Source organism: Acanthaster planci, linkage group LG06 (assembly GCF_054643075.1).
Source record: "Acanthaster planci isolate LZ-2023a linkage group LG06, COTS_SCS, whole genome shotgun sequence".
Classification (NCBI taxonomy): domain Eukaryota; kingdom Metazoa; phylum Echinodermata; class Asteroidea; order Valvatida; family Acanthasteridae; genus Acanthaster; species Acanthaster planci.
Window position 1 is genome coordinate 15,499,134 of NC_141782.1, and position 23,729 is coordinate 15,522,862.

Here is a 23,729-nt window from a genome sequence, read left to right on the forward strand (position 1 = left end):
GGACAAGTATAAGATTAAAGATGGCCGTTCCTTCATGCTAGGGCTGGTTCCAGTTTGGAACTGTCTGCCAGCTGTCATAGTTGGGCGACACACAACAGCAGAAGGCAAGGCCCTCTTCTGTTTTATTGTTCCCAAATCAAGTTTTTTTTCCCACAAATTGCAGCATTTAGTACTGCACTTTTCTGTCCTAATAGTACAAGTGGGCACTTTCTCAGCGTCATCCATAAAAAGAGACATGTTGGCTTTATTGTATTATTAGCAATTCTAATGAAAAGCCTCAAGCTCATTGTCAAGTCAGATTGAAGTCAGCTGAATCGTTTCTCTACTGACAGGAGTCCCGTGGGAAAGTATCACATTCAGATTTGCACCACGACGCCATGCATGCTCAGGGATTCCGACTCCATACTGAACGCAATCACGGCGAAATTAGGTAGGTGCCCCAAGTTTTATTTCATAACTCTAACGATTTACATCGCAGAAAAGCTGCCATTGGCAGTACATATGTATGTTCTGGCAGTAAGGGTACTAGTGCACAACTATGCACCCTAAGGGTCTCTGCATGACCAGAAGAGGGTCCTATTTCCCTTGGCCTTCTTCAGGAGGGGTGGGCATGGAAGTGCCTGAGTGACTGAATTACAGTCCGTATGTGTCTAATAACTCACCTCTGTAATTTTCAAGGTTTGACAATTGAACTGGTTTAATTCAAAAATTAACCCATAATTAATTCAACAATAAGCAATTCAACAATTATAGCAATATTTTTAGTTTCCTGAGATCAGTTTTTGAGGTGCTTTTCACCTGTCACATTATGTGAGGGCGCTGTAATTGTCAAAACTTTGAATATAGTGCCCAATCGGGTACTGTAGTCTAGAAATTACACATGCAATATTCTAGTTCAAGCTGACTCACATTTCATGCGTAAGTCTATACTGGTGAACCCCCACGGGGGTGTGTTTCAGCTAACCGGGATTAAGAATTAGCAAGAGGTGTGTTATAACACAAATAAGATCACATGGGGAACAGGGGATATCTACCCCCCCTCCCTCCACTTTTTGACCGAGCCAGGCATGAGAATCCTCCATGGATCCACAGATTTCGACGGGCACACAACTTTCCACTGATCAGATCTTCAGCAGACAGAAACTTGTCAGGATGCTGAAGAATCATCCACGGAAGTCAGCGGCAATATATCTTTCAAGAATCAACTTAGCTGGCAGTCCATCGTCAGCCTTTTGGTGCATTTTGGTGTTCATGAAATAAAAATGTTTCTGATGTCGTCGCCGTGAAAACAATCACAGCTGCTTGTGAACGCAATGAATCCATCAAATTCTAACTGGACTTCAAACAGCTAAAACAGGCATTAGATACGATTGCAGAATGCTCCAGTGCAGTCTGCCTTCCCATCATCTTATACTTGATCACAGAAAAAAGGGAGAAATATCGTCCAGTCTTTACACTTTGAAGGAACACCATTGCCAACTCAATCACCCAGTGTTTCATCAGAGGCATTTCCTGCTTCATTCAGAGTGTACGTTCTGATTTCAAAATACATGTAGATGATTTAAAGTTTAGATATATGTGACCCACTTAAGTCGCCAGAGCCACTTTTTGAGTTTTCATTTGTATTGGAAAGAGCAAATTTAGCTTTTTGTTTTGATGTATCACTCAGTTTGGCATCCTGATGAAAGTGGATACTCCGTGGTGAAAAATGCTGTGGGCTCCTATTGATATACACTGTGCAAAATTATTTTAAAGGACTTTTTACTCCAAAATGGCTCTGGCGACTTCATTTTCACAGAGTGTCTGTGCGTCACATTTACAAAGTTTGTAGATTGCTGGAAACTCAATTTGTTTGTTCATTTTTGAGAAACTCTCTTGAAAATTAATTTCTGTCTGCTATATTTTCATTGTGCCCTTGACATGGCTTGTATTACAAAAGTTTGGCTTAAAACCTGGATACTTTTCTAGACTTTTTCATGATTTTGTGTTCCTACGTGTATGCCTGCTGGGCAGAATTGAATCCACATTGTATACCCTTCAGGCATACAACTTTTCCTTGGATCAGCTGATTTCCTTGTTTGTCACTTCACACTCATGCCATTGAAAATTGAAAAAACACTGTAGAAAGTCTTGTAAAGATTAGAATTCCTTGTTTTGTTGTCAAAGTCCAAGTTGCTGCCTGACCCTGGTGTGGAACTGATAACAGTTTTATTTTATGATGTTCCACAAAAATGAAAGAAAATTTACCCCATTCTAGCAAAGCATGCATGATTGTACCTTCGGATTCTAAACTGGACCTGGTGCACAAGTACATATATTTTAATGTCCTGCCCCACTGTAATAGTGCCATCTGTTGTCGGACTTCGGACAGCTTAAATCAATATTACTGAGCGACCCTCGATGCAGTTGGGAGTGTCCAGCGTGCGCAGCATTCTTTTATTAATGTGGCTTGGTGTTGTGGGTGTGTCTTCTGTTCGTGGCACATGGAGATAATCACGTCAGTCTTGAATGGGACATGTGATCTATATGTAACTGTTCTTCTGGGCTGATTGATTGGGGGTAATGTGAGCTTTCTCCTCGGGTCTCCCCCTCGAGACCAGTCAAGACCATAACAAAATGCGCATCTAGCTACCACGCATGCACGCGGTTGTAAGAGGCAAAATTACCTCCACTAGGGTCAAATCTTCAACCCCTGGTATAAATACAACACAGTAATGTTCAGATTTTTGGCAATAAACAATTAAATCAATGCTGGAATGAAGACTAGTCAATGCAGCATGATGCAACCTTGTCCCAAGGCATGTTGTCGTCTTGAGGCCTTACTGTTTTCCCTGTGACCTGACTGCAGTATAAAGTACATGTAATGCTCTCGCATTGGCAAGACATGTTGCAGGAAAAGATGCAATTTTGTATAAAAGTGAACAGTGAACGGTTTGTACATGTATGCACATGCATGTCATGTACATGTGGCTGAAGCTTGGGCCATGGCTACATTCTTGCTTATACATGTACATGTGCATGCATTTCATGTACATGTAAGAATCAAATTGCTGAAGTAACAAAATATAAGGTCTGAATGAATGTACACGTACCATATATTCTTCATGTACATGTATTTCACACTTGATACTGTGCTTAATCTCTTTCCATAATGTTCCCACCATTGGGGGAGGGCTGTTTTTGTAGACCTGCATACCTAAGTCCTGGTAGACTGCCTTTTTATCACTAACAAGGCATTGATGTGTGTCAAAGCCTTGCACAAACGAGACAACTTTCTGTGACAGGTGTACACTGAACAGAATTTAAAGTGCCATTTCAGTTGTGGCCAATTCTAGCCATATATAAGGGTTAGTGAAATTTTGTAATAAATGTCAGTCTCTGATAAATTTTTTTTAAGCACTGAAAAAGTGCCTAAAGCTGCTAGAAAACTGTGAAAAAAGAAGTAATTTTTCTTCTTGTACATCCTTGGAATATTTGTCTTTTTGAGGAACATAATACGTGCAGGTGATTTACTGCCTGCCCCTCCATGCTTGTGACATCAGTACTTTGTCAGCAAAATCAATATTCAATTAACAGTCATCAATGATAAAAAGTTATCGTGGCTGTGTTGATGACCCTGTGATGAGTTGAATGTTCTAGTAGGAGGTGGGTGGGGGAGCAGTGTGTAGCATCTACTAAAGGTGGGAAATTTAATAGGGTAATTATAGGCGGGAGATCTTTCTTCCATAGATCAGGCCCTTGGGTTTTCGAAGACAGCCAGTATTCAATTAGCTACATGCAGGCGTACAAAAGAAAAAATTGTTTCACGTAGAGGTGTGGCAATCTGTTCCGCGGTGTCGTAAAGGGTCTGGGTTGTTTTCCTCAACATCAGTAGTGGCGTCCCACGCCGATAAGCAGTTTCTTGATAGAGTCAATGAGGCTTGGCTTCTCGGATTGGTGAGCATGCTTCGGAGCCAACTCTGACAGATAATAGAGTGCAGTGTAGGCAGTGGAGGAACACCATTCAGTTCGACCCCTCCTGCTTATCACGGCTGTCGTCTTGGACAAGGAAATCACTATTGCTCCACATATGTACATGTACATACCGTTGATATATCGATATTATCGATATGGGTTTTGTTTTTGATATCTCTGATATTAGTTATTTGGTATTATCGATATGTCAAAAATATCATATTTTGGAAAAATATCGCTACTGAACTTTATTTAAAAAATAGGAAAGCATGTCACATTACCGTAATTTTCGATAAGCCATGACTTACATTGGTTCTCATGCTGAGTGAAAAATTTCCTTGTAGCTTATACTCCGGGCAGCTTATACGGTGACCTTTGAAGAATGGATTCAGTCACCTATCTCAGTCTCGCACTCAATAATTCGCGTACACTTTGCCTCGAAAATGTCACAAAATTTATCCTCCAAAACAGAGAATTATTTGCTAACCAAATGTACGTAGACTAGCACCACGGTGGCATGTATCCCATCCATGTAGGCAATACGGATGCTAGAACATGTCGCCAAAGGGAATCGAATCACACCATTACGGCGTAGGGGTCAACCTTTAGAACACTTTACTAGCACTTCACACCTGTTATAATACCTCGAAAACTGAAATGAATAAAATTCGAAATATTGATAATATTGATATTAAAAAACAATATGGTATCAGCCAAAACACGATATCGATGGAGCCTACCTGTATGCACATGTGCAGAGGAGTCAGGTTGGCAAGTGCTTTCTTCCTTGCCTTTCTTTCACCTCTGCAGCCTGAGTTTGATTCCCGACTCAGTCCACGTTTGGATTTGGTTTTCAATCCCTACCTACATGTAATTCCATGGGTTTTAACAAGTATGAGTAACAACTTTGTCTACATGGTTCTTCAGGCTCACAAAAAAATTAAAATTATACACAAAATCACGTCTACAGAAATACTGAGAAACCTTTTTTTTTCATATTTGAAAGGAAGAATTGGCTGGAGCATCTAGAATATGCAATTGAATATACTGGTACAAATCTTGAAGCTCCTGTTAAATTTCTAACCGATGCATGACCAAAAACAAGATTGGATGTGGCTGCTATTTGAAAGAAAAGTATAAATGCTATGGAAAAATACCGGTAGATGTCAGACAGTTTGCAAGACTTGTTGGCAAGAACTTCAGGGACTAGTCTGTAGACTGAAAGAGAAATTTGCAGTGTTATTGTGGTGCACCAGGCTTTGTCTGGCAGTTACGGCATCTCTGATTGCATGAAGCAGCAGACACCTTACAGAGCTGTTCGTATGTTTGTTGATTAATTGTATTGTATCTGTATCTTTCAGTCGTATTATTTTGTTTTTAATGTTAACTGTTTGGATAGTTTATTAATATTATATTATTGTCTTTTAACTTAATGTTTTTACTCATTAGAGCCAAGACCCTTTCCTTTATAAATCTCATAGCAATTAATCAATCAATCAATCTAAATCTTATGAAGAGATGTTTCAAATAATTTAAATTTTACAATGCATGTAGCCATTGTTTGGCATGCAGAAGAGTTTATCCGCTACGAACACAGGGTGAAGGTTCCCCTCATTTTCTCTGTTTTCTCTGAATGATATGCAATCTACATTCAGGATTTGCATCTTGGCATGAACAGGAAAAATTTTTTTAGCTTGTTATACATGACGTTGAGTTCTGAAGACAAATGACACTGCATTCGATTTGGATGCCTCCATATTTATTTGCACAGATAAAATCAGAGAAAACATGTTTTCCTTAGAAGTGCTCTTTAATACATGTATGCATCAACCTTGACCAAAATCCCACTGTGCACATGCACAAACATGTAAATAAAACTTAAAACCTGATGAAGATTTTTAAACTCTGATTTGATTTTGAAAAATCTGATTTAAATTTTCAAAATCTGATTTTTTTTTGTTATATCATGATTGTTAACAACTCTGACAGGCAAATGCTTCATGTATGCGGTTGAATAATTCTCTAGTTTGACTCATCCCACGCTGCAATGAGGTGGGGTACTGGTTACCTACATGTACATGTACCCACACAAACAGGTTTGCAAAAAAAAGAAAGAATGGGAGGCTAGGTCAACAGACAGAATCTATAATTTACAGTGGTGAATGATTGATTCACCTGGTCTTGTCCGGCCTTTTGAGCCTGCTGTGGGAATGCTAGACTACTGTTCTGTGCGCTGAACTGTACAATTTTACAGTAGATGGTCACGGAAGAGAAACTGTATATTATTGGGCTTATGCCTTTTCTAAAGTCCAGATATTTAAGTCAGACTTTTGATTGGTTAAAAACACCATTAGAGAAACTAAAAAAATAGTAAGCATGTTTTATTATCAAAAAAAATTAACTAGGGAAAATCAAGAGATGTTGTAAAACCAATGGACAAAGAGAATTAGTCTGAACCATAATGATTTACGGTTGATTTATGGTCCCGCCTTGATTTGGACAGATCACAGGCACAGAACATAATCTAGTCTTTAGCAGTGATCTGTACTCTATGTACATGTACATGTACAGTGTACATGTGCATAATACACATGACACAAAACATATAGTAAAGGAGGGCGAGTTAAGGCATTGTTTCCCCCTTGGTACCGTGAGAGTCAAAAACACTTGCAAGTAACACTGAATGACTGTCCATGTATTTAGAAATACTGTGCATACAGTACACAAAGCCTTAAATTCATGGATCAAATGTGATTTCTCAGGTAAAATTTACACAACTACATGTACTGGAAAGGGTGATGTGCCTGCAACCCGTGACTGCCAATACAAATGGTCTTGTTGCTCAGTGTTCAGATGCTTTGCATTTATGCACAACTTTGGTTTGAAACTTTTCTAGTACTTATGACCATGTCATCATATGCAAACATTTGGTACATTTGCATGTCAACGACTGCTCCTATGTTGTTAAATTTATCTGTACACACTTGTCTGCTGTGTCGCACACATGCCTGACCAAATGCCACACATTACCAGACTTCTCTACATACAGATAAAGTAATACATCGCAGAATTCTTTTCCGAGATTTATCGCCTTTTTTGCTAGAACAAATGAAGTACTTCAACATTCTGATAAACCCAATGTACTAATGCAACTGAAAATGTTCCACCCAAGCTTATCCCAAGTCTGAAAGACTTGCCTCATGACAAGAGGTTAAACAAACTGCACCTCACTACACCAGAAACAAGAAAAAAACTAGGGGGGGGTCTTATTCAAACCTACAGAATCATGCATCAAATGGATAGAATTAATCCAGACTCGGTGTTCCAGAAAGCTGACTACCAGGGTATTGGAGGTCAGTCACGGAAACTACATGCACATGTAGCCAAATCCAGATCCAGACTTCATGTCAGGAAGCTATAGTCAAAGGGTAGTGGATACATGTAGGTAGCTGGAATGAATTGCCTGAGAGTGCCATCCAAGGGACCACACTTCTCTGCATCGAGCAGAAATAAAGTACATGCACTGGTAACTTGGGGTTTTTAATGGGCAAATGAGACCCCTGTAACCCTGCTACACATCTTTTTTCGACAATCATGTACATGTAACTTGAAGATAGGGGCATGTCCTTCAATGTACTCATTTCAAGATACATGTACATGTACCGGTACATGTAAGTTTCAATTAACTAGCATTCATTATTCCATAGGTTGGGGCACAATTTGTGACGGTGTCCGTGTTACATCCAAAACTTTTACCACCTGTCATGACCTGTAGAGTAGGTCATTTACTCTGTAAACATAACATACATGTACACCTCTGTATTCAGCCTTGCAAGATGTATAACAATGTCAATTTGGAATCCACATGAAGGGAAATAACTGTTCATTTTTAGGGAACCCATGTAACAATTGACACCATCACAAATTGTGCTCCAACCTCATGGAGTGACCCATATACAACAAACTGGGACCCGTAGTTAATTTTTTTTACATTTAACAATGTGTACTCTTACCCCAACATGCTTTCAAATTTGTACAGATTTTTCTGCGGGTATTTTGGCCATACATTTACCACTACATACCAGTAGAAAAAAAGGGAGTGTCAAAATGAATTTGAGTTACCAACTTTTTGGTGAAATTGGCCAAGAAAACCTGTAAAAAGCAAGAGGCAGTCTTCACTGGATAATGCTGGATTAGTGCCTCAGAAGGCCTGCCCACACAAATGTCAGGAATGATTACTCATCAAGTGTGCTATTTTCTTTTAATTATGGACTGCAGCTGATCCATTGAAGCCAAGAATGGTTTGAAATTTTTGTGGTAGGTATTTCACCAGATCAGTATAAGCAATCCTCTCAAACTTTCCCAGAAAATCCCGCTTTGAAATCTCTTGTAGAGTGACAGGATATGAGAAGTGCACAATAAAACTCCTGCCTACGATGCAGTTGGGGTTCTTGACTTTACGTGAATAGACCTCAGTCAGCCATCCTTCATCTCTGTGTTTGATTGGTCGGCTTGCCACCAAGAAGCCTTTTACGTCAATAAGGTTTGCATCCAACAGGAGCAAATTGATGCTGTAGTGAGCTCTCTCATTGGTCAGATACCGTCCGTCAAACAGGAATCTGTCCAGTGATTGGTTCTTGTAGTGATGCAAGAATGCTTGTAAGGCCATCTCAGCACATTCCACAGATGTCCACCCACACTTAGGCTCACCCTTTTGTTTAAACTCAAACTTGAGTTTCTTGGGGTTGATTACTTTGTCATCGTAAAGACCCATCTCTTGATGAATATAACTGCTCCGCCAGTTAGCCCCTCCAACATTTGCAAAATGCATGAAGCACTCGGAGGTGTTCTGCTGCTCTATCAGCTGCCTGAAGGCACCAGGATGGAAATAAACAATGTCATCGTCCATTTTGAAGTACTTTCGCTCGGGGTGCTTCATGACTGCATCAAAAATTTCGTAGATGAAATCAAGAAAGATGCCCTGTGGAAGAACGCGCGTGTCTTTGTTGTGATTGCGAAACCAGATCTCAAACACCTCCTTTCCGAGGTGATCGTTGGCAGTTTTAGTCAGCTCGACTAGTTTGACCTCAGTTTCCTTGTCGTACGCCATCATGACGTAGACAACCTTGTCCAGAACACCACCATTCTCCCGCAAGCTACGGTACAGGTAGGCAAAACTGATTCGAAGGTAGGTCCAGCGTCCGCTAAAAATGCAGAGAATGTTCTGGGAGTTGGGTCTGCTTGGGTTGCCAGCCCGGTAGTTCCATCTTGGCAGTGGCACCACTTGACCATGATGGGGCATTGGTATCAGTGGGGGCCAGAAGCAGGAAAGTGTAACAAATGAAACTACCAAAGCCACACTGAACTGAAGAGTGATTCGACGGAGATCATACTCTGTTCCTTTCAAGCCCACCATATTCACTGGAGTGCAGTCCATGCATACGTGTACATGTATCTACAAGTAGTTTTGCAAATATGCACATTGACCGGGTACATGCACTTGGATAGACTGAATACAAGCACCCACCATCACACACAGTCGTCCTGTCTTTTGTGATAATCACCCACAAAAGGAACATCTACCTGTACTGTTTGTATGACCTTGATGTGTGAGGCATTGAAAAACCATACAAAGGCCCACGCATTAGGCTTGTGGGTTGTTTCATAAATTTGGGTTCAGAAGTGGGACATTTTTATGTCCCATTACAGTCGACCCGTGTATTTGACATGGAAATATCCTTGAAATTGATTTCAACCTGCTTTTATTTCTTTGGTAGATAATTTGCATTACTGTAATAATCATTCTTGAAAAATGAAATTTGACCTTTTGACCAAAATCACATGGCAGATGTGACCGGGACGCGGACAAAATTGGACCCCAAATTTATAGAATGCTCCCTTTTACAAAACCTTTTGCATGGAAACTGTAGAGGGCAGCTTGTGACTCGTGAAGGAACTGGGTCACTGTGGAGGTCTTATGGGCCTCCCAGAAGAATGAGAAAAACTGTGTAAATGTGTAGTGTTTAACGTGATTTTCTCCTATTTTAAAAGTGCAAAAGTCTCAGTGGAATAAAACAGCAAATGCCAGGTAATGACAGTAAACAGGTGGAACTAATTGATTTATAAGTAGTTTTAATTGAATCTTAGATATGCATGTACATGTATACGTGTATGTATGAGTATGTTAGTTTTATAAAGTCACAAGATGTCATGTCTCTCAAAGCAGAATTAGAGATGCAGCACTCTGGCAGGGCAGATTGTAACACATATTGTGTGAAATACCGGTATATATTTAAATATGAGTTTATGAAGAGGTTTTTTTCTCCTTATTCTTCACATTTTTTATTATATCTGTACATCTGTTACAAGCTTGATACTTCAGCACTCCCTGGGGTGAAGGGGTTCTTAGTGGCAGATGCTTCTGCAAAACCGAGGGCCGCATCACGTTGCAGTTAGACATGCATACTAGACAGCAAACAAGTGAATCAACAGCGGGGTTGCAATGGGCTGAAAATCTCCGGAGCCACCACAGGGCTCGAGTTTGCCTAGGGTTTACTGCCCTTCACTCAGCACAGCATGTGTCACTTTCTGAAGCCTCACATGGTGCTATTTTTTCAATATTTTGAGTAACCAAAGATCAGATACCGGTAGCACTGTTTAGAGATGGTATAGCAATGTGCAGCGATATAAGATGGAGAATGCAGCCAAAAATTGAAATAGCTGTGGGCTGCAGATGCCGCCATTCAGGCAAGTGCTCGGCTAAATTTCTGGGTTTTTTTACACAACACGCTGGCGAAACACAACGTGAGTAAAGGCTTTAATCTGGTTTTTCTGGTTAATGCTCATTTATGTGATTTTAATATGTCATATGAGGAAGTTACTGCCGTAGCAACTCTATCCATCACTTTCATCAGTAATTATAAAAGATTCCCAGATTGTGCCAGGAATAACATGCAATGCTGCTTGTGCCTGTTTAGAATCTCCAACATGGTAACCGGTTTAATATAGGAGCCATTCTGAATGCCTAGAGAAATTGAGAGACGGCAAGATGGGAGAAGCTGTGATTGAAAAATAATGGAACATGGTGCGCTAGTAATGAGTTAATGATTGCGAGATGTTGTCTGAAGGCAAGAGGTGCATTTCTTCTGAGCTTTCCTTTTTTATTGCTTAATATCCTGGAAGTTGGGGACATTTCATCTTGTTAAAATGGCACGTGTTTTGGCTCAGCAGCTTGTTAAGTATTTCTCATAGTTGCCTCAAAATAATTGAGTTGGGTATGTCAGACGATGGTTGTGTCAGACGTTGGCTGTGCAGCACTCAATCACTTTGCCGACCCAATTCACCTGTCTGATATGAAATGTATGTAGACAATGTACCAGTACACTGCATGCAAGGATAGATTGAAACATGTTTTTCTCATTGTACATATCAATTGTATGTTGTTTGTATGATTAGCCTTTCTGCTAAAAGTGTGAAACCTTCATACACATATATTGGTACTGAAGAACACTCCAGTGGTGCTTTGCTGTGCTTGCTCACACTCGGTGCTGTCTTCAAGCGTGAAATGGATTTGAGTTTGTTCACACTCAAGTCGACCACGAGGAGCACAAGCTCCATGGCCTTAATTGTGCTCGTAGAGCTGCTTTTTGATTCTCTCTTGTACCCCAAGGGCTTTTCTGCAGGTTCTCTGGTTCTCCTCCCTCCACGCACATCCAACACTTGATCTCTGGCCGTTCCCTGGGGCTGGATGTCGGTCATTTGGTGTACGGTGGCTGCTTATGGCACATCTGTGTTGGTACACGTACACTGTACATGTACATGCCTTCGGCTGAACCACGTTAGTTGTTATAAACAAAGCTGCGTCCTGCCATCTTGCCATCCTTCATAATGCAGTCTTGCGGTCGGTCGCAAGTAAGAGTGAGTGCGTCCCTCTTTCCACAGCAGTAATAATTCTTCACCCCCATCCTTTGAAGACTCCAAGGTTGTTGCTAAATACCCGTAAGGGACTCAAGAACATAAGGGAGGCTGTCCTCATCACCACTGCTGCCTCAGAGCCTCCATTACCTTGGTGACCTACAAACCCAATACCGATCAGTCAAATGTCATCTTTCCACTTGTGCACTGTAGGACAGAATGTGCCGGCCAAATATTGTCCTCATGGAGCTGTCCAATCTGGAATTGTTGTTCCTCTTCTCCTTCCCCTAAATTGCCTCATCTGCAGTCTGAGCTGATTGCCAGGAAAGTAGGATTAAGGATGGACTATAGGGGGAATAGTAAATTCATGTGATTGGAAATGCCAGCTACATTGCGCATTTTAGCAGATGTTTTAATTAAACAGAGGCAGAAGCCATTGAATGTCAAAATCAAAACCCAGTCAAACTAATTGCTTTGCAGATTGCTTGATGTACATGTATGTACATGCAGTTTTTACCTCCATGTGCAAAATTTATACATTTATGAGACCCAACATGTAGTGTTTGAAATGGAGGAAAATTTAAACGTTTTGAAAGTTATATGGGTCATTTGTTCCCCTCAAATTTGGGACATTTTGGAGCCGTTTTTCACGACTCACAGGGACATGTACCCACCCACATATTACACTTGAAATAGTGTTGGGCTTTTGCTTATTTGCCAGCTGACTTGTTTGATATCTTTTTAAAGAGCCACAGTACTGAAGTACACCACAGCTTGCAATCATGATGGGGAGGCAGAGTACATACGTTGTACATGTACGTTTTGTGCACGTATTACACATTACTGGCGTCTCCATGGTGTCTCAGAGACTGTTTTTATTAATTACCTCGCCTGCAGATGTATCATTACACATGGTATGATTTGACTGTGGGATTTGCATATGTGTGTGTACATGTACATGGATGTGGAGAAAGGCAGCGATGTACATGTACATGTGCCTGGTTTAATATTGACATCAACTAGCGTAGCAGGATGCTTCATCTTTTCATATGCCCCATAAGTTGTCTGAGAGCATTGCTAGGCAGTGCAGTTGAACTGTTTCTACCATGGCAGCGTAGGATACATGTACATGTATGTTTTGTCTGGCTTCCTTTCCCGTTACGAATAATTATCCCCTCACCCTCAAATCTTGGTTGAACAATTTGAGCTCAAGCACAAAACACACAGTGCACAGTTGGCAGGCAAGGTGAATATTTAATCAAATGAAGGAACAATGTGCACAGGTGTCACTTTTAAATTAAAAGCGTTGGTGCAGACCCTCATGCAAATTTATGACATTCCTGGCTTTTAATAATCGGCCCTACATGCCACATTGTGCTCCAGTGAGGAGGGCGATCGAGGATACAAGGACCGAATAGCAAGGAAACACACATTCAGATATGTACACTGTACAGGCACGTGTTTATATCACAGTGTTATTTTTCTTTGCTTCTTATCCAATTGTGTGTTAGCTGATGATAGATTTAATGCTCAGGTACTGCACAGACTTTCTTGGGAGACATAATGATGCCATCCTTGGCTGATGAGAAGAAGTCATCATGTCTGTCACAAAGATAATCGTCCTAGCTACATGTACATCAATGCTGTCTACTTCAAAGTCCTGAAAAAGTGCATGTGCACGTACACGTGCTTGTTGGTGATTTCATTGGACTCATCAGTAGGCCCAGACGATTGCAAATAAATCTGAGGACTTATATGTACATATAGACACCACAATATGACACACACATCCTCCACGAAATTGTCAGGGGATGTCCTCCCGCTTGAAGTCAGCCTCAGGCATTTAATTTCTCGCAAGTAAGCGTACATGTAGGTGCTTACAAATTCCTGGTGAACCATAATCTTGGAAGACACTGAAAATTAACCACTTACTTGAACACGACACGTGTACACTGTATGTATGTACGGTCACATCATTGGTTTCCAAGCAACAGCTTACATGTGTGTATAGAATTGGAAGCAGCTAGAGTAGGTTCTGATGTATCACTCTTGTGACGAGGTTCCTCTATAGTGTATCATGTACATGTATAATGTACAATTTATGTACATCTGGAGATTTCTGGATGTCTGGTGTTATTCGTTCTAAGGTGTGTATTGTTTGTTGGCTGGTTTATTTATCATAAAGTTTTGGTTTCTTGGAAGGGGGTTCTTTGTTGGCTTGTTTGTTTGTTCGGGGGAAGGGAGGGTCAGTCATTCGACACTCATCATGTCAGAATGAGGACTAATGACTACAGCTAACACATCCGCCTGAGATTATCCTTTTGGGGAAATATGAATGAAGCATGAATACCATGTACATGTATGTCATCGTATTGCGTTTTCCCTCCAGGTTACAGTGTACTGTATGTCATTACAGGGCCAGTATCCATCTTGTATGAGATTAAGATTCAGCAGCACAATATTCAAGATGTAGATGAGGCTCTGTTCAGATGGCACTCGTAGTTGCCATAGAAACATATCATTGTCCAACTTAATTTGTTGATGGCGAGGACAATTCTCGAAGGAGACTATTAGATGTACATGTACATGTAAGTAGAGGGAAGTTTTGAAACTCCTGTCTGCTGCCCTCTGTCCACAAACTGGTTTATCCTTGGGAACTTGAATGGTTGATATTTTTGGCCTATTCCATCAATGCGTCCAGTTTTTTTGCCTTGATTTTTTTTTGTTTTTGGGGGGTACCTGGTATGTACATGTATTTTCTCTTAATTGCTAACTCATTTTTGAGAGAGTGCATATCCTACATGTAGAATTTTATTTGTAAAACAATCTACTGAAAAAAATACAAGAATGCTTTTGTCTGAGGTTTGATTGTTCTCTTTCTTTCAGATTATCGTTAATAATACCGATACATGTACATTTGTAGAGGTACATGTACATGTAATGCATGCAGTACCTCCCATAAAAGTAACACTTTTCATGGGGATGGGAAACTTTGTGAAAAGAATTCACATTCAGATATTTCAAAGTCTCATTTCGCAAGGCAAACATATTTTCCCAACTTGTTGTGAAAAGGTGCGAAGATGTTTTAACCACTCTTGGAATTTTTTTTTACCTTTCTTGAAACGAAAATGTATTCTCTGGGAAGAGCAAAAGTGTGAAATGATTTTCCCATTTTGGGTTAACTTTCGATTGCAAGGAACATGTACCGGTACTGTACATACGTGTGTATGTACATGTATCACAGTGTTTGACATGTACAGTGTGCATGGTGTATGCTGTGTATGAACTACTATGATGGCATTTACGTGTATGCACATTTATTCTTGCCTAAGGGGATTTCTTATCCCTTCATCAATTGGTGCAGTTATATAAACCATGGAAATATAAATTACTGGCTCTTCTTTAGAGCTCAAGTTTTCGAGAGTGCATCTTTTTAACCCTCTTTTTGGTGTTGTGTGTCACGGCTGTCTTCAGTCGTACAGCTCCATTACTATTTCACTGTTGCCTTGGGCTTTGTCAGGGAAACAACTCTCATGGCTGAATACTGATTAAAAATTTATCTTAGAGGGGTTAGGAAGCGAAATTGAGGGCATCACGTGTCCCCCATCAACAGTCTTTGTCAAGTAGATGTGTCCATGATGTGGGCACTCTTTGTCCGGGCCTTTTCCCTCAGTTTTGTCACAACTGCTGTGTGATAGCAGTCTGTACAGGTGCATGTATTTTGTCCAGCAGGTGGAGTACAGGTGCACAGTCATTCATAAATAAACATAGCCAGTCACTATATGAAGACATTGTGCAATAAGTTGTTGTACCACATATGTGTGTACATGTATACGTCTAGTACATTTGTAATGAGTTCTCTGTTAGCAAGCTGTGGAGGAGTATACAGTAATCTTTATTGCCATTTGTGATCTGCTGTCAAAGGAAATTTGTTTGGTTCATGTATATTTCTTGTATTGAAAAGCATGTTGGTTTAAAGATGATTGTCGGACTGAGTTTCCTGTGGAATAATTCTTTTTAATAGGGAAGCTGTCGTTTTGAAGAATGCATTGAGAGAAAGCCATTTCCAGCAATAAATCTGAACTTGCTAATTGCTATAATTGCTGAACTTGGAAATTGCTATTAGTAGTTTATTTTTTACTTGCCAGAGCACGCAGGTATTGACACAGTGCACACACGTGTATGGTTGCTACATTATGGACTGTACTTAAAGTTTATTCGGTTCACAACATCGCATAGCTGCAGTTGACTTAATGAGACACATCCCAAACGCTGAACTTGAGTGCAGTTCAAATTAGGGCTGAGGACCTTCAATTCGGTCGAATATCCAAATATTCAGTCGTACCGACCAGCAGATTGTTGAGGAACAAACCATATTCAAAAGCAGTTGCACTAACAGACACAATTGTACATTATAATTACTATAACGCATGTAGATTTTCACGTCTATGAGTATCTCAAGCCAAGATTTAGCAAGATATAAGAGACGAACAGTAATTCTTTTCCTGTTGAAAATGTATATTCCTTTTAAATTTTTTTATGAAAAATGTACTTTTCAAATCGTGAGGTTTTTGTCACTTTTCATTTAAATTTACTTGGAGCACCTCCATAGTGCAATTGGTCTCATTAGAAGCAAAAGAAAATTCTCCCTTCCTTTTCATTAATTTAACATTCGAATATTCAAATTCAAAAAATAACATTCAAATATTCAATGATCGATCGAATATTCGGATATTCGGCACAGCCTTAGTTCAAACATGACAGTGAAACATTTGATTTGAAATTGAGATCCTGGATTGTTTTTCTCTGAATGCACAGCATTTGCTGAGTTTAAAGTTCATAAGGTTACCGTAGTTGTAGTACCTTTCTTATGATTTGGGGCACATTTTGAAGCCTCAAAGGAACTAAACCCTGAAATGATAAATGAGGGATTGTACCTTTAATTTATAAAATACCATATCTAGAGGCTTTGATTTGGTTAAGATGTTCCTGTCATAATGCGTATCTCTGTCTCCTCTGTTTGCTTATGTGAAGGTATCAAAGTTGGCGAGACCACTCCCGACAAAATGTTCACACTGACTGAGGTGGAGTGTCTGGGAGCTTGTGTCAATGCCCCCATGGTCCAAATCAATGATCATTACTACGAAGACTTGGAGGTCAAAGACATCAACGAGATCCTGGACGACCTGAAGGCGGGAAGGACACCCAAACCGGGACCCAGGTAGGTCTCCAAACTCATCACCGCTCACTGTACATGTTGGTACTCATCGCCATAGGGTTTTTACAACGTGTGTTTAATGACCCACCAGACCTCCTCCCGGTGACATTGAATTGGATCATCTTGTTAAGGTTTCTTACAAATCTGCAACAGTTGAATGTGATGTGCTACATGTATGTCACAACCACATGGAATTTGGTATAGCTACAGATGCAGGAACCAATAAAAAATTAGATGGAGTAAAGTTTCAGACTTTGTGGAAATTTGTGATGCTATGGCTGTTTAAATTGTCCAGTCAGTCTTTCTGTAAATTTCAGGGACAAGCTTTTTTATTTCTCATAAACTTAAATTTTAAAGATCTATTTACTAATTTTTGACATTTGAGCAGTCAGATATAATTTCATGATTTCACTGTGGAATGTTCCCATAAAATAGATAGCAATTCCGAAAGACCAAGGTTCTACTGATAGCACAGTTACGTGTACATGTAACTCACCTGAGCTTCTTCCCTTAATGTGCCCTACCAGTAGTTTGACATACCGTCTTGGCACAGATGGAGTCCTCTCAATCAAATTCTTGTGCCTCTGGGAGATCACGGGTATGGTACCTGTACATTGTCTACAGCTATTCAGCTGTAGACAATGTACAGGTACCATACCCGTACATGTACAGTATGTACATGTACATGTACATTTACCAGTAGTCTGCATGCATAGTGGACTTTCACGTTACAGTGATGCTACTGGTCCTGGTATTTTAATCAGAAATTTAAAATACAGTGTACCACAGAGAGGTTGCCACTGAGAGACCGATTTTAGTAAAGATAAACTGTTCATAAATTTTGTGTTGAAGACATAACTTTTTTTTTCTCAATGTCTTTTTTTTTGTTTTTGGGGTTCTTTTTCTAACTTTCATACAAGAGGGGCAGTTTCTTCCTTCATCAGATTACAGATCAGAGGATGTCTGATACTGGTACATGAAGATTCTATGCCCTTCACAGACAGTTATCTTATGGATTCATTCAGGCGAATATTCCGTTGCTTATGATTATGTTTCTGAGTTGAGACTATGTGCTGCAGCACTGTGTAGGTTGCTGTGAGTATGTATACATGTACATGTACACTGTACATGTATGTATGTATAAGGTTAGAAGTACCGTAGCGTTACTGTTTTGTTAAGGGGGGCAGGGGTGGTAGCGTACTATACAAGAAGCAACTTTGGCTTTTGTAACATGCTCCGTAACAGGTTACAGTATGTTATTGATCATACATGTGCACTGCTGTACGTGCATCATGCAACACATTGAGTGCTTGATGGGTTTGAATTATTAGCAGCGCTTGATATCAAGTGCATGTACATGCAAGCACTTAGCTAATTGGATCTACTTACACTTGCAGTCCGTACATGTACATGTACCGGTGTGTCATTATACTCTTAGACAGTCTACATTTACCAAGGAACACACACGGATTTCATTTGGCGGTGTCCAGTACAGCGCCATAATTTATACCCTGATCAGATTCTGTAAGGAAAAAGTTTTTAACATGATGTATGCAATTTTCGTGAACAGTGGCAACGGTACAGCAGTTCCTGTTTATGATAATAAACGTACTGAGATGACAATTCACAAGTGGCAGATTTCTGGCAGGTTCACTGAAATATAGAAAGGTGATGAAAATGGAGGGCCAGGACAATTTGTTTCATTCATTTTGCCTTAACCCTAACAGTCCTCAGTCCTCCAACAGGTGAAGGATTGAGGAGTGTTAGGGTTATTGTAATGAGCCCTGAGCCACCATTGTGCAATGTATTCCTACCGGTGGTGGATATGTTAGAAAAATGAGCCATTAAGGTGTCCAGACAGATATATGTACACATGCAAATTTGAATGAATTGTTCAAGTGTAATTCCTTCATGCGGAAACCTAACAATGTACCAGTTTGCCTTCAGTAAAGCTTGCTCCATACCAGGACGTACTGGGCTGTGGAAGCCCCAGATTCCTTTGATTGTTAGGCTAAATGTTGACCTGATACAGGTACATGTACCTGACTAAATTGGATGATTTTTACATCTACATGTACTCATACATGTCGATTTTTTATCCAGTCCTGCCTGTTCTGAGTACATCAATTAGCGTCTGTCAGTGTTTTAATAGAAAATAAAAGTCGGCATGATTAAGGGACCACTTTGAAAAATTATTCTTTTACTGGTGCATGTACATTAATTGCCTCGTGTATGTATACACTGTATCCCATACAATGGGATGCAATGTCATGCCTGTTACCGTGATTTCTAAACGTCCCTGTCATGCTGTCACTCTGTCTTGCAAAATAGCCCAAAGCATTTCAAAGACCAATGAACCTGAGCATGCATGTCAGCTTTGTGAAATACTGTGTCACCCATCCACAGACATGACAGACAGTGTATACATGTAGATACGTAAAGGATAATGCCCGAGGGCCCATTCTCACCCACAAATGTCGCGTTACCAAGGGTATTATGTGACTTAACCTCCATCCATGATGTCCCCCCCCATTGTTTCGCCTCGCCATTATTTTGTATGAATGGAGCGACTTTGTTTGCAAGAAAATAAACCCCAAGGATTTGTCGTTACGTAACTTTTAAATGCAGGTATCGCAATATTTAAGCAATTGTACAATTAAGCTGGGTTCATTCTGTATCAACATGGCGTGGAGTGAAAGTGACAGTGATGGCGATCTATTCTTAACACAGAATGTATTTCAGTCACAAGACAGTGACGAGTCTCACACTGATGATGTGGTAGCTGATGCATTAGACTTACAAAATCACACCACAGTAAAATTAGGTAACTGTAGCTACCAGCCGATCGTATCTGATATATCTGACAGTGAGCTCCTTGCAGCGTCCTTCGCATTAGAGGAAAAACATCCAAACTAAGCGTTTTGAGATGCCGAAAGGAGACGAAGAGATGGCACGAATGAATAAGAAAGAGAAGGTGTACATGTACATCAATTGAACATTGGATGCAGTATTATGCATTAGTGGGCACCCTCACCAAATTGAGGAAACAATTTCTTTAGCTAGGAAAATCGGGACCAAGATTTTAGACAAAAGATTTTCCACCATCACGGATTTGGACCCCACATTATCTACGTGTACATGTACATCAATTGAACATTAGATGCAGTATTATGCATTAGTGGGCACCCTCACCAAATTGAGGAAACAATTTCTTTAGCTAGGAAAATCGGGACCAAGATTTTAGACAAAAGATTTTCCACCATCACGGATTTGGACCCCACATTATCTACATGTACATGTACATTATATTGTAACACGTGTTGGAACAAGTGTGTACTAGAACTGGTACATACCGGTACACGTACAGTGTACATGTAGGGACATACCGTACATGTATGGACATACCGTACATGTATGGACATACCGTACATGTATGGGCATACCTGTAACGGTATACTTTCCTCATGCTCCTTTCATTATTATGCATGTACTGGGCCCTCTTAGATTTTTTAATACGTTATAATATGCACTCGGGCACACCCTCGAGTTAGATATACACTCTGGAACCTGAAGTGACACCATGAAGATCATTACAAATGCAGACAATTTTTGTGTTTGGACTGAGTTAATTAACAAGGAACCAATCGTGTGTGATACAAACATGTACATGTAATGAGCTTTTTTCCTGGAATGTGTTTGCTAATGAGGGTATGAATGTTTGCACTAACTTGATCGGCCTCATTAGGGACATCCTCGGCAACAATCAGTTCTCATCACCCTGACACCTTTTATGTGCCATATTTGTCCTCAGCGACACTCATTTCCAGGGGGGGTAGGTGGGAGAGAAGGGGACAAGGTAAACATCCTGTTCCTTGCAATCAGTGAGACTGGCTGCTGTTGAAGTTTGTGTTTGAATGTTTACCAAGATTGTTCAAAATAAATCAGTGGGATAGATTACACACAGTAGGCACTTGCTCCTTGGCTACAGAGTGGCCAGACTTATGTAAGATTCCTGGCATTGCGAAGTAGAAACCTGGAAAAATCAGGTTTATTCATCGTAGCTGATATGGATTTAACTGGATTTTCCATCTCACCATGAAGCAAAAGGCTTTGTTCATAACGAAGCCCCCCCCCAAAAAAAATAAATTTCAATTGTGCCAGTACACTGTGTACAAGACATATACACTCTCACATACATGTAGTGTACTCGTATGTTGGACTTACCCAGTAGAGTTTCACACATACATGTACATGTTGTTTGAATTTTAGCTGTTTTCATTCTGCTTTGTGGGAGAATGTGGCTTTGTTATAAGAATTTGCGATGGATGATCCAATTTTTTTTTTCACTATTTAAACATTTATTCAACGTTGTCACTTGATACAGTGCCAGATTTAGTTTTACAAGAGTGCCTGTTAGAGAACAAATCATCTATACATTTGTATAAATGAACCTGCATAAATACCTGGGACAGTTTTTCTATTCCTGTCGGTCGAAATGGGTCACATGACCATGTATTAACATTTGATAATGCCCGCTGAGAAGTGATAATGCCTGCCGCGTAAATCACGTGCTGGCACCTGGATATGAGACTGGTGATTGGTCACAAATCTGTGTGCACGCGACGCGCCATGATGCCCATGCAAAGTTCATCGAAGGGATTCTATTGGACAATTACTTTCAAAAGGAATAAAATGGACTGGGGTGTTCGGGAAAATGAAAGTAAAATTTTAGAGCCAAATTGTTGGCAATCATCAGATGTTGACTTCTTTTGACTCTCTGTGTAAAAAGTTATTCATGAATGGAAATAAATATGTGCTTGGCTAGTCGTAAATTAATGTTTAAGACCCTTCTCAGGAGAACGAATGCTGATAATGCCCGAGCTGCAAGTCGCGTCCATTCTCCTGAGCCGGTCTTAAGCGCATGTTTAAGACCAGCCAGGCACATATTTCCCTTAGTAAACTAAGTGATAAATCAATTAGGTATGGGGTGAAGCAGAATAGTGTTTGTTTTCCAGACTGGGGGGGGGGTTGAGGTTCATTTCCAGCTTTGGCTCTAAAGGTTGAGGCTTTGGGCAAGCTGCTTTACACGTACCGGTACCTCCACTCAGGAGCTAGTGGCTAGTGTCATTAGCTGAGGAGTGACCTCAAACGGAGTTGGCTATCCAGTCCAGGGTGAATAGAAATACCCTGCGAGTCCCCTTCGTTTCATGCCTGCAGAACCAGAGATACAAGAACTAGTACCTGCCTGATGCGTGGGCCCCTGTGGCCCGTGAATTTACTCAGAAATTGCTCTCTTCAAAGGCCATGATGTCTGCTGCCAACATCCACGACCATGCTTCTTCTGAATCCCCTGCGTTCTGCTGCTAGTGTGAATTTGTTGTTAGTCAGTCCGTTGTTGTTTATTGATGACACATGAATGTACATGTACTGTAACTTGTTGCTCGCTCCCGTCAGTTTTTCCTTCCAATATCCCCACCAACTACTACTACTTCATTGTATAAGACCCTCCTTTCTTTAAATGAGGTCCCAAAACTTCACGTAGCTCTCCCTGATGACTTTCAGTCAGCATCCTTCCTGTTTGCATTTTTCTGATCTGTGTGCCTGTCATGCCTGTGCATGCACACGAAAGATGTCTCAACAGCCTGTAGCCTCCCCTGAGATTGTCAAGCTCATTGTTGAGAGTCTAGCTCTGACATAAAAATACATGTCATGTTAGTAGTGTTCTAACTTTTTGCAAGTAATCTCTTCAATACCCAAAACATTTTGTGCTTATAGAGCTGTGTGTATGCAAGTTGTGGGTTGAATGAAACAGTAGACTATTCCATGTTATTTCAAAGTTGTCATTCCTGGACCCTTTTGCGGTGAAAACTGGAGCAAAGTTTACTGGTCAGTTTTGCCATTTAAATGGACTTTAAAAACCAGATACCAATCTCTGATCTCAATCCAGTTATAGTTTCCACACTGATACACATGGAGAACAGGTCATGCAGTGCTCAAGGCCTGGCAAAAAACAGGTGGTTGCTCAAGGTATGGCAAAAACAGGTCATAGAGTGCTCAAGGCCTGGCAATAAACAGGTAGTGAAGTGCTCAAGGCATAGCAAAAAACAGGTTGTGGAGTGCTCAATGTATGGCAAAAAATAGTTTGTGGAGTGCTCAAGGCATGGCAAAAACCATCAGTGAAACCCTGCCAATATTATTGTACACATAGTTCACTGACCCCATGTACTCATTTTTTTGCTACATATTCTAATTGGTCAAACAGAAGATTTTAAAATGGAGATCTGTGGGGCCTTTTGTATGTTTCTTTTTCCAGTGCTTTGGCACCATCTCAGGAAGTTTGTGTCTAGCTTATTTTACGCAACACAGTCTTTGACTTCAGTGTCACTTTTTCCTACATTTATGTCAGTGTCTAGGCATGTTTGATTCTTGTATCATTATACAAGGGTGCCAGTCTACCTGGCCATTAGCTTCTGTGATTAATCCTTACATCTTCTCTTTCTGTCAAAATTTAAAGGCCCATGACATGTGTCAATACTTGGAACATATTGTGTGCAGTGTTCTAGTCCTGGTCAATTCCAGCGTAATGGACATGGCATTCTGACAGTTTTTTGTAGTTCAAATCATCACACAGTAAAATTGGCAG

General features: G+C 40.3%; 2 protein-coding genes across 2 annotated transcripts in view; one reads left to right on the forward strand and one right to left on the reverse strand.

The window, feature by feature from the left end:
• Positions 1–23,729, forward strand: part of ndufv2 (NADH:ubiquinone oxidoreductase core subunit V2) — a 45,863-nt gene that overhangs the window by 7,587 nt on the left and 14,547 nt on the right. The window contains exons 5-6 of the mRNA XM_022241813.2: positions 333–430; positions 16,903–17,089. Of these exons, the coding sequence (XP_022097505.1) occupies positions 333–430; positions 16,903–17,089 (285 nt within the window). The remainder of the gene's footprint in view (positions 1–332; positions 431–16,902; positions 17,090–23,729) is intronic.
• LOC147798869 (uncharacterized) lies at positions 5,692–9,515 on the reverse strand. Its single transcript, XM_087137832.1, has one exon. The coding sequence runs from the start codon at positions 9,389–9,391 to the stop codon at positions 8,216–8,218; it is 1,176 nt and encodes a 391-aa protein (XP_086993958.1). The 5' UTR covers positions 9,392–9,515; the 3' UTR covers positions 5,692–8,215.